This window comes from Glycine max, chromosome 12 (genome assembly GCF_000004515.6).
Source record: "Glycine max cultivar Williams 82 chromosome 12, Glycine_max_v4.0, whole genome shotgun sequence".
Lineage (NCBI taxonomy): Eukaryota > Viridiplantae > Streptophyta > Magnoliopsida > Fabales > Fabaceae > Glycine > Glycine max.
The window spans coordinates 16,025,704-16,038,183 of record NC_038248.2 but is presented as its reverse complement, the minus strand read 5'-3'; the positions used below and the strand labels follow the sequence as shown (position 1 = coordinate 16,038,183).

Below are 12,480 nucleotides of genomic sequence, written 5' to 3'. Positions count from 1 at the left end.
ATAAATCACAGGATATCCTGCGGACTTCTGAGTTGTCGCAAACTGTTAAAGTTGTAAATAGTTTTTTATTTTAATTATTAAAGTATATTTTTTTAGTTTTATTTAATAGTTTCTATATTTTTTATAATTTTTTATATTGTTAATGTTAAGAATTATTACTTGTTTTGTAAATTAGAAAAATAATGCATAAGATTTAAATTTATATAAAAATATTAAAATATACTATGTATATTTGTTTAACAAAAATATTAAAATATTTTGTGACTAATATTAATAAATGATATTAATTTATAATTTATCAAATAATATTAATTTCTTTTTAAAAAAAATAATTAATTTTCACAATTATCATTAAGTAAATTAATAATTTTGTACAGTAATATTAATTCATTTTATTTATAAATTATTTAAATATTAATAAAAAATAATAATAATTTAATAATAAAAATAATTGTTAAAATAAAAAATAACATAATACATTAATATAAAATGAACAATACAAATTAAATACAAATATAAAATTAAAAAATAGAAATTACATTAACAGTCATCAACTGTTACTATGATTATACCCTTTAGTTTTACACGATAAACATTTTTTAAATCTATTTAAAATTAGTTCGTTAATTTCATTATGTATATGATTAATAGGTGGTCTCCCTGCTATGTCTTGTAGTTGGATATTAATTAATACTACTATACAAAATTACTAATTTACTTACTGTAAAAATTAAACAAAAATAATTTTAAAAAAATTAATATTATTTGATAAATTATAAATTAATATTATTTGTTAATATTAATAACAACACATTTTAATATTTTTGTTAAACTAATATATGTAGTATATTTTAATATTTTTATTTAAATTTAAGTCTTTTGTATTATTTTTTAATTTACAAAACAAATAATAATTATTAACATTACTAAAAAATATTAAATAAAAAATTATATAAAACAATATATAAAATATAAAAATATATTAAATAAAACTAAAAAATATTTTAATAATTAAAATTAAAAACTATTGACAACTTTAAAGTCATAAATAATTTGCAAATAAGAAAATAATTACGATTTCAAAATCGTATAAAAAAAAATTAAAGTCGTAAACTTTTATACGACTTCAATGAAAAAAAAATTATAACAGTTTACCACTACATACTCAGAAGTAGTAGAATATCCTCGGGCTTATCCCTGCATATTAATTTAAATTTTACTCTCATTTGGTAATTTTGAAAAAAAATACCAAATGATGGTTTGGCCTATTATTTGATATACTTTATAACTTCGTAGCATTTTGTAAAATTTTATTTTATTTTTTTAATCAATGTTATTCTTTTTTACTATTTTAAGAAGTAGATACAACATCTCATCAAACCTATAATTAGTATCTAAGTTCCATTTAATCTCACGCCTAAGTGATCGCTAACTGATATTCCATAATTAGATAGTTATCTTGTCACCAAATTAAATAATTGATGTTTAGGATATTAGTGAATTGAAGCAAAGATATATTAGTAAAAGAGTGAAAAATGATAAACTTTCTAGAAAGGTTATTTTTTTCTTCAATATAATTCTGTCTTCAGTTTATCCTATAAACTTTTTGTTATATCATTATATCTCCCCTGTTTGTGTCAGTGTATGAATCGAAACATCTATTATGATAATGGTTTTCTTAAGAAATATATATAATAACGTTGAACATTTTAAAACACAACTTTTCTCTGCTATGCACTCTATATATATATATATATATATATATATATAAAACTCTATAAACTATTGAACTTTATAATCAATTTTATCGTTATCATGGCATGAGAATAGACAGACTATTGCCCAAGAACTCCGATCTGAGGGTGATATTTTTTCCAACTTCAATGGTTAAAAGCTTCAAGAATCTTTATAATGATTAATATTATGATTGTTACACTTGTCAAGATACAAGGCAATAATGGAAAAGGAGACTATACTAATACATAAGAATCTTACTACACGTGATCCCCCCAGCCTATTTAAAGGTTAAAATTTAATGAATCTACTCAAATTATTATTATTATTTTATAAAACATTTGTATTATCCTTTTAAACTTCTTGAAATAACCAACACGTGCATTCAGATACATATTGTTATATTAACTCCTTTGAATATGCAAAACAAGAAATTCCCTAGAGTTGATATCCACAATCTGTCAAATGAGTCATTTCGGAAAATTTTAAACTTAATTTTTTTCTGTAATCATAGAATTTGAGTTAATTTGAACGTTCAAAAGAAGACAGTGAAATCTAAACTTATTCAAACTCACTCACAGTGACAGTACCAAACAAAGTAACAAACAGAACATCATGCAATCTATCATCATCTAAAGCAAACACGTTAAGAAAACACATCATAAAAGTTTCACTTTGTTTTATGATTTTGTTTTTTTTTTTACTTATCTCTCTCACTATTCATCTCTCTCTCTCTCTCTCTCTTCTTTGTGTTTGTGGATCATCCTCATTCATCAATCTTCCTGCCTGCTAAAGCAACAGTTTTTGATTTATTGTTGTTTGTTATCTTTCAAAACAATTCATGGCCCCACATTAGTCAGAGTTTCTCTCTCTTTCATATGTCTCTCTAACTAAGTGCTTGTGCTTCAAAATGGTCACCAAAAACCAGAACCGGCCTCCATTATCACTCACATCCACACCACCACCTCCTTCAAATTCAAAGGTACCCTTTTGTTTTTTTAAATCATGGGTTGTTCTTGTTCTTCAGTTTCATTGCACCACCATACTTAAAAATATAATCTTTTATCATGCTGAGGTTTCAGAATTTTGAGGGTGATGTGCTCCTCCTAGACAATAAAGAGCAAAGAGTTGGAGCAGAAAAAATGGTGGGGACTCCAATTAATGGAAGAACAAGGCAAGCTTTCACAGTTGTCAATGGCGGTGTCCACGATCTTGGCCCCAGTAGTGCCCCTCCAAGCAATGCTGGATCGGACTATGGTGTCATAGAGTTCACAAGAGAGGATGTGGAAGCATTGCTAAGTGAGAAAGCCAAGAGAAAGGACAGATTTAATTATAAGGTTAATTAAAGTTTGGAATTTTATTTTAGGAGTGTGTTGTTTGTTCTGATATTTGGATTTGAGATCAAATTGTTCAACGTTCATGGCTTTGTGTGTTGTTTGATTTACATGGTACATAGTGTTGCTTGAATTATTGCTTCATCACTCATATATTAACATCATGCTCTATGCGTTTAGGAACGATGTGAAAATATGATGGATTATATAAAAAGGCTTAAGGTTTGCATCAGATGGTTCCAAGACCTTGAGATGTACTACTCTCTAGAGCAGGAAAAGTTAAAGAATTCACTGGAACTGACCCAGCAAAAATGCATAGAAATTGGTAAGATTAGTTTTCATTTTTTTCTCCCCTTTCAATTATGAAACACCCTTGCTGATTTTGACTACTAAAATGCTTTGAATTGTTTGATCATAGAGTTGCTGCTTAAAATCAAGGAAGAAGAATTAAATTCAATTATCTCGGAAATGAGAAGGAATTGCACTTCCTTACAAGAAAAATTGATAAAGGAAGAAACAGAAAAGTCGGTAAGAAAGAATTTTTAGTCAATTGGATGAAAACAAAAATGGTGAAAGGAAATGTTATACGATGAATTCTAATCTTTTTATTATCATTGTATATACAAGGCTGCAGCGGAATCTCTTGTTAAAGAGAGAGAAGCTAGGCTTGACATTGAGAGGTCACATAGTACTCTGTCAGAGGACCTTGGAAGAGCCCAACGAGATATGCAAAGTGCAAATCAGAAGGTAAAATAAACAGTACAATTCCAATCCATTGAATTTCTTTGATTCTTTCCACTTCTCAATTTTTCCAATAATTTGTGAATATGATAAAAAATAAATGTCTTCAATCTGTGAACTTTTGCAGATAGCATCACTCAATGAAATGTATAAGCGGTTACAGGATTACATTACAAGCTTACAACAGTACAATGGAAAACTTCATTCTGAGCTTTCGTCGGTTGAGGATGAACTTAAACGCGTAGAAAAAGAGAAGGCTACTATAGTGGAGAACATCACCATGTTAAGGGGTCAACTTACTATATCCGTTGTGAGTTTGCTTTCACATGTGAACTGTTTCAATTCAGAGCTCAACTAGACTATATACATGATACTTGCCGTCTTAGTAGATACATAAAAAACGCTTTGTGATGAGCACAAAAATATGAAAGCTGCAATTTTTGTGGACATGGATAGATGATTAGAGAATCTGATGATTTTCTTCCCTCTTCATCGTCAACTGGTTTTGAATGAGTGATTAGTGAATAGAGTAATGCTTAAGGAAAATAGTTTATAGTTCAAAAGTAGCCAATATTCATGCAATAATAAACCTTCAAATTCAATGATAAAAAGGAACAGAGAAATTTATCTTTCCCCTTAAACATTAGCATTTACAATATTAGAATCTTTGGGACTATCTTCCTATGTTTGCCAAAAAAAAAAAATTCACTCCAGAAAAAAATCTTTGACCTCTTTGAATCTAGTCCAATGCTAGTATCTCTGACCAAGGTTCTAATATTCCTATTAGTGTTTTGAAAGTTGAGGATAAGTTATTTTAATAATATCAAATCATTTTAAAACTTTTATTAATAAACATACAAACACGAGCAAGAATTTAATAACACTTTTCATATATTAAAGAAATTGGAATATTAGTGAAAATAACAGAGAGTAACAAGATGTTACTCCTTCAGGACCTGATGCTTTTGGTCTTTCTGCATTATTTTTAGTGGTGGAAAGTGGAAACTATATGATCTTAAGGTATATCTGCCCTAAAGATCTCATCAGAATCCTTGTTAAGAAGGACCAAAGAACTGAAAGTGCTAATATTCTGCCAAGTTTAGTTGATTGCAGAGTTTTAAGAGATGTAGTAATACTGTATTTTATATTGTTTTATCTTAATTTTAGGCACATGTAATTTTTGGTTTTAGATTTAAGATAACTATCTTAATCTTTCAAAAAAATTCCGATGACCCTAGTTATTGAACTTGTTTTGTTGTCTTTTTTGTTCTCTTTTATTTCTTACTTATCATGCAGCTGGTATATTACCCAGTTTCCTTGGTTCTTTTATTAGTCTTCTCAAGAGGAGGCTATAAAACAGAAGGATGTCTTGGCTACAGAAGTTTCCTCTCTTAGAGGAGAGTTGCAACAAGTAAGAGATGAGCGAGACCGGCAATTATCTCAAGTACAAACTTTAAGTTCTGAATTAGAGAAAGTTAAAGAATCTAAGAAACACTCCTCCACTGAATTGGACAGCTTGACCTTAAAAGCTAATGATCTGGAGGTTGGTTTGTATACCCTATTTATTTTTATTAAATATCACACCATTCTGTTATTGTGGAGTCATGAGAGGATGAGCTTCCTTCCTCCAGGAAAAATGTTCTTTGAAAGATAATCAGATAAAGGCATTGGAAGAGCAACTAGCAACTGCAGAGAAGAAATTGCAGGTAATCAAGAATTTTTTTAAAAGTTGTATACTACTAGGTATAGAATCTTTGATATATTTGTTAGATAAAGAATGTGAAATTTTACCTAATTGCTTAATTCTTTAGTTGGTCCTTGACATATACATTATGATGATTATTTATCTTATTCATGGATTTTGTTCCTTGTTAGGTGTCTAATATATCTGCATACGAGACAAGGACAGAGTACGAAGGACAACAAAAATTTGTTAATGAGTTACAAAGACGCTTAGCAGATGCAGAATATAAACTTATAGAAGGGGAGAGGCTGAGGAAAAAATTACATAATACCATTTTGGTAATTCCCTGAACCAAAACGTTGATAATAATAATAATAATAATAAAATAATAATTGACACCTTAATAATCTTCATATTAACAGGAGTTAAAAGGGAACATTCGTGTATTCTGTCGAGTGAGGCCTTTATTAGCTGATGAAAGTTGTAGCACAGAAGGCAAGATTTTCAGTTATCCAACATCAATGGAAACTTCTGGACGAGCCATTGACCTAGCCCAAAATGGTATATCTGTTGTGATGATGTATTTTAAACAATTCTTATTTCATTTTCCTTGAATTAGATTGTGCTGTAAAAATATCAACTCATGTTGCTCTTGTTTTGTTCTTAGGCCAAAAACATTCTTTTACATTTGATAAAGTTTTTACACCAGAGGCATCACAAGAAGAAGTTTTTCTAGAAATTTCACAGCTTGTACAAAGTGCTCTTGATGGTTACAAGGTAATTTCAAAGTTCTTCTGTCATCTCTAAAGCACTATTCATTTAAAATCGTATATACATATGGATCAACCATTTAATGCACTATTACTAGTCAATTTTGGAAAAGCAGAATTCTAAAACCCTTTATTTTCTATACTCACTTTCATGTTGTATTGTATTTTTGCCCTTCTTTGTCCTGTGATTCTTTGGTTCTGACATATCAGTCTTGTGAGACACATGTCTATCTGTTAGATTTGGTGTTGGATGTTGCCTTTCTAGCATGAATGTTTGTAAATCAATATATATATTGTATATATTGATGTATAATAATATGGTGATGTTTTCTTTTCCAGGTTTGCATCTTTGCCTATGGTCAGACAGGGTCAGGGAAAACCTATACAATGATGGGAAGGCCTGGACATCCAGAGGAGAAGGGCTTGATACCTCGTTCATTAGAGCAAATATTTCAAACAAAGCAGTCTCAGCAACCTCAAGGCTGGAAATATGAAATGCAGGTAACAGAGTATTTTTCTTCTTAATTTTACACCATTGCAATGCGTATAAAATTTTAAATATGACACAGAATTGCTAATAAGGTTTTCCTTGCAAAATTTACAGGTGTCAATGTTGGAAATATACAATGAAACGATCCGTGATCTGATATCTACAACAACACGCATGGAAAATGGTACTCCTGGAAAACAATATACAATCAAACATGACGCAAATGGAAATACACAAGTTTCTGATCTCACAGTAGTGGATGTTCATAGTGCTAAAGAGGTTGCATTTCTTTTAAATCAAGCTGCAAATAGCAGGTAACTAATTTCTAGTGTATATTCTATTGTCTTGTAAGGTGTAACAAACTATTGATTATTAATACCTCAAACATCGCAAGTGAGCTTACCATTTTTTACTAACATTATATACTTATACATCTTGACGCATTTAGAAACTATCATATTATAGCTTTGAATAGGATTAAGAGAAATGGACAACTGGTTTTGTTAACATAGTTTGACATAATTTCAATGGAACAAAATATTGATTTATTTTCTCTAAGTAGTCACAAAACTTTTTATTTCCAACTTAACTGTATTGATTTCTTTCTTTCTGTTTACCTCCTTTTAGATCTGTGGGTAAAACCCAGATGAATGAACAATCATCAAGAAGTCATTTTGTATTCACTCTTCGAATATACGGTGTAAATGAGGTAAAGATGTTTCTCTTTTGACAATAACTAAAACCATGTCCTATGTTTAGTTTTCAATTTCCATCTCAACCTTCAACAAACACACTGACTTGCATCACAATGCAACCTATTTTATCTTTCTTCCAGAGCACTGACCAACAAGTACAAGGTGTTCTGAACCTCATTGATCTAGCTGGTAGCGAGCGGCTTTCAAAGAGTGGATCAACCGGGGACCGGTTGAAAGAAACTCAAGTATGCAAAGTCGTGGTGCTTTTATTCTCACTTGTGCTTATTTGATTTCACATAGTTTAAACTCTCTTTCATCTGTAACCAGGCAATCAACAAAAGTTTATCATCACTGAGTGATGTTATATTCGCCTTAGCCAAGAAGGAGGATCATGTGCCATTCAGGAACTCAAAGCTTACATATCTCCTTCAGGTAATGCATTATTATTCTTTCACATGGCATTCCAAAGAATTTAATTTAATTGTCATGCATTTCCAGTGTAAAATTTCTTGCATTATCAACCAATCAGAAATCATCGTATATTATAAGCTTGTTGACTGTTATCATAATTACCTTAAAAGTCATTCCAAGGATGATTTCTGATGGATTGAGATATAGTGTTAAAAGTTTCACAATGATAGTGCATGACAATTAAACCTGTTTTTGAATTCCACACTACAAAATTGATGATTTATTTTTTGTTGGCCTTGAATGATTTGAGATAATCTAATAATTAATAATCTCTTGAACATGATGGTTGAACAGCCTTGTCTAGGTGGAGACTCTAAGACACTAATGTTTGTGAACATTTCACCTGATCCTTCTTCAATTGGCGAGTCACTATGCTCACTCAGGTTTGCATCAAGAGTCAATGCTTGTGAGATTGGAACACCTCGGCGTCAAACTAATGGACGTTCAATAGAGTCTCGCTTGAGCTATTTCTAATCTTCAGAAATGTGTATTTGTTTTTTAACCATTTGTGGCAACCAAGTGCCTGTATGAGTATCACAATAAAATGAAAATGAGATTGATTCTAACAGCGGCATATAGCTTGTATAGTGAAGAAAGTTACTAAGCTTCCATTTATAGAACCCCTTCTAGTAGTCCAATTTGTTTTTTTTTTTTTTTTTTGGAGCCAAGTCCAGTTTGTTATTCTGCTTAATGTTATGTATTAATTTATTTATAACATTTCTCTTATACAAATGGGAAAGTGAATTGTTTGTGATAATGGGAATGGTGAACTAGTTTGTTTACAAGCATATCAATAAAAAAAGATTTATTATAATATTTCAAAAGTGAACAAATATTTATTTAATCTTACTTCGACTGACTAGACTGGTTTGATTTTTAGAATCATGGCGATGTATCAAGAGTAATGCTTTAAAGCTCCACTTGAACAAATATATATATATATATATATATATATATATATATATATATATATATATATATATTTTGAGGACGGGTCGAAATATATTAGTGTAACTTTGATAATTATTATATTATTTTATAATTTTTAATTGGATAACATTTTATTAAAATTCATCGTTGGATTGAAAATTTCTTTCACATAGATCATATATGTAAAATTTCATATTAATCTAAAATCATTTGGTACTTCCTTCATATAGATTAAATCGAAATATAAACATTTTAAAATATACTAAAATATCGATCATCTAATTATCTTGTTGTTGTTCAATTTTGACAAAATTTGATAAAAACGATATTGATAATATGTAGATATAAGTCAACATGATTAATAAAAATCACATTTTATATCAAGTTATAAAAATAATGTAATAATTATTGAAATTATACTAGTGTAATTTGAACTCTCCTATGCATTTTATATCTTTTCTTGGGCAGCTTCTTTATGCTCATATGCATCTAGAGACGGACCTGAGTTTTTTTAGTACCATGAAGAAACTGAAAAAATAATATCATCATAATCATTTGAATATTGTCCTTACATTCTTTAATAATAATAATAATAATAATGACAATAATTATTTTCATAATAAAATCTTCAAATAAAAAATGTTTTATAAAAAAAATGAGTTAGCAATTTAAAAGATATAGGTTATTCGATGTGACATTCTTTTAATCCTTAAAGTTCTAAGACATAAATTGTGATAATTTGATGTCTTAAAATTTTATGTAAAGAAAATAAAAAATATTTAAATAAAAAATAGTGCAACACCTCTATCAATTCTACTTTTAGGACACATGAAATGTGACAACTCAAAAATTCTAAAATAATAAAAATAAGAATCATTAAAACACACAAAAATTCAAGAATTGTGTGGACTCTCATTCTTCATTGCTCCAGGAGATACATAGGAGCAGGAGGCTGTTTAATTTAGAAAATACCATAATAGTAGTTAATATTATTCTATAAGGTATACACTCATTAGAAAAATAATTAAATGTCTTTAAAGAACTCAATATCATAAAACTTGATTTTGAGGTCCTTTGGGCCCTCCCTGAATTAAAAAAGAAACTTGATTTTGATTCAATTATTAAAACATTTCTAAAAAAAATTTAATTTTTCAAATAAATTTTCACTATCAAAATGTTAAGAATTATTATATTTTAGATAAATTTCAAAATATTTATAATGTAATTTCAAATTCAAATTAGTGAATGATTTAAGTCTTTTCAACAATGAATAAAAATCCAAAAATTTCCTCTTATGTGTTAAATTGCTTAATCTTCTTTGGAGTGAAGTGTTTGACCTATGATATATAAAGAAAGAAAGGTGTTGGCTAACGTGGGAGACCTTTGAAGGTCTCCCAAATATGGGAAAGTAACAACAACCATGATCTGTATTGTTTTTAATCGCAAGGTTAGCCTTTTTCATTGTTACCTCCTATGTATGTTAGATAACTTCTTGTGTTGTCTAGGGTCCACAAAATACATGTGTCACGCTACATGACACTCTGAGACACATGTTAACCCTCCATGTCAGTCCTGACACAGAAGCACGAATATCTAGCTCTTAGCAGTCGGGCTCTAAACCAACAAGTTATCTCTAACCTCTTATTATTTGAATATATTGTCATCCTTTTATCTCTTGGCAGGTATTCAATTATCTACAAAGCTACACATTATCTATAAGGTACAATTATCTACTAGCAATTATCTCTAAGTTACATGTTATATGTAACATTATCTATAAGCTACATTTATCTATTGGCTATTATCTACAAGTCAGTAATTATCTACACTGGTTTGAACAGGGTGTGTCCCAAGGATGCATACCCTCTGCTTAGCATTGACAGGCTAGTCAATGGAGCGTTCGGGTTCCAAGTACTAAGCTTCCTGGACGCTTACTCTGGATACAACCAGATTCAGATGCACGCTCAAGACGAGTAGAAAACGACATTCATAACCGAAAATGCCAACTTCTACTACGTAGTCATGCCTTTTGGCCTAAAAAATACAGGCACTACATACCAGATTGATGGACCCAATTTTCAAACAGCAGATCGAACGAAACATCAAGGTCTACATCAACGACATGGTTGTCAAGTCTCAAAGCATAGCCCAACACATGGCAAACCTGGAAGAGGTCTTTGGAGAGCTCCACAAATACGGCATGTGCCTTAACCCAAAAAAATGTACTTTCAGGGTCGGCAGAGACAAGTTCCTAGGCTTTATGATCACACATTGGAGAATAAATGTCAACCCCGACAAATGCACAACTATACTGGAGATGCATAGCCCTGCTAACGTCCAGAAGTCCAAAAGTTGAATTGAAGACTAGCATCCATGTACAGATTCCTCCCCAAGCTCGTTGAAAAAGCGAAGCCGATCTATAAATTGCTCAAGAAAATTGAGTCATTCCTATGGGATGAAACCTACGAACAAGCCTTCTTAGCCTTCAAGAAGGCCATTGCCACACTGCCTGTCCTGAATCGACCCAGGCCAGAAGTACCCCTACTCCTATATTTCTCAATAGTTGACGAATTCGTTAGCTCAACCCTTGTACAAGAGGAAGGGAAACACCTTCTCCTTATCTACTTCACTAGCCACATACTCCATGACGCCGAGAAGCGCTACTGAATGATAGAAAAGGTGGCACTAGCACTCATTACCTCGGTCTGAGGTCTCATGCCCTATTTCTAGAGTCATCAAGTGGTAGTCAAGACAAACTAGCCCATCAAACAGGTCTTGCGAGAACCTAAAGTAGCAGGGAGGATGGTGGCATGGTCCATAGAACTTTCAGAGTTTGATCTTCAGTACAAACCCTGCGGCCCTATGAAGACAGTTCATGGCAAACTTCTTGGCAGAATTCGCTAGGAACAACCAAACCACCTCAAACTGGTGGAGCCTCTACGTTGATAATGCCCCCAACATGAAGGGGAGCCAGGCAAGAATCATCCTCGAAGGCCCTAATGATGTCACTCTAGAGCATGCCATCAAGCTCAACTTTAAAGCCTCAAACAACCAACCTAAGTACGAGGCACTTATTGTAGCTCTAAAACTAGCAAGAGAAGTCTGGGCCAAGAAGCTGTGATGCTACACAGACTTGTAGCTTGTCCAGGTGCAGGTTGCCAACAGATACCAGACCAAGGAAATAGTGTTTCTCAAGTACTACCACATTGCCAAAACTCTCATTGAAAATTTTGAATGCTTTGAGATGCACTACATACCTAGGGAAAGCAACACTAGAGCAGACCTGCTCTCCAAGCTGGCCAGTACCAAAAAGACTAAACACCTCAAGACTATCATCCAGGAGACGCTCCAAATACCCACCATAGGCATTAAGGAAACTATGGCTGGAGAAGAGGAAGAACCAAACTGGATAACGCCTTACAAGAATCTGCTAATTCAAGGGGTGTTGCCATTAGACGAGAATGAAGCCCGACGCCTGAAATGGATGCCAAATACTACATCATCCTTGATGACAAGCTATTCAAAAGAGGGTTGACAACACCCTTGTTAAAGTGCCTAAATAACCAACAAGAAAACTATGTCATGAGAGAACTTCATGAAGGGATTTGTGGTCTCCACACCAGGGAAAGCT

At 31.4% G+C, this 12,480-nt stretch overlaps 1 protein-coding gene across 1 annotated transcript; it reads left to right on the top strand.

Annotated features, from left to right (window-relative positions):
• The first annotated feature begins 2,429 nt into the window (after nt 1–2,429).
• LOC100784221 (kinesin-like protein KIN-14N) lies at nt 2,430–8,485 on the top strand. Its single transcript, XM_003539989.5, has 17 exons — nt 2,430–2,716; nt 2,817–3,071; nt 3,249–3,393; nt 3,487–3,596; nt 3,696–3,815; nt 3,937–4,119; nt 5,143–5,352; nt 5,441–5,515; nt 5,685–5,831; nt 5,916–6,054; nt 6,161–6,270; nt 6,603–6,764; nt 6,868–7,067; nt 7,381–7,462; nt 7,589–7,693; nt 7,776–7,880; nt 8,214–8,485. The coding sequence occupies exons 1-17, from the start codon at nt 2,645–2,647 to the stop codon at nt 8,391–8,393; spliced, it is 2,400 nt and encodes a 799-aa protein (XP_003540037.1). The 5' UTR covers nt 2,430–2,644; the 3' UTR covers nt 8,394–8,485.
• Nucleotides 8,486–12,480: the final 3,995 nt, after the last annotated feature.

Bases quoted from the DNA above. Each gene is read 5' to 3' on its own strand.
- LOC100784221 (XM_003539989.5), top strand. From the start codon at position 2,645: ATGGTCACCAAAAACCAGAACCGGCCTCCATTATCACTCACATCCACA. The intron at 3,072-3,248 runs GTTAATTAAAGT...CTATGCGTTTAG, and splicing joins AGGACAGATTTAATTATAAG to GAACGATGTGAAAATATGAT. The intron at 7,694-7,775 runs GTATGCAAAGTC...ATCTGTAACCAG, and splicing joins ACCGGTTGAAAGAAACTCAA to GCAATCAACAAAAGTTTATC.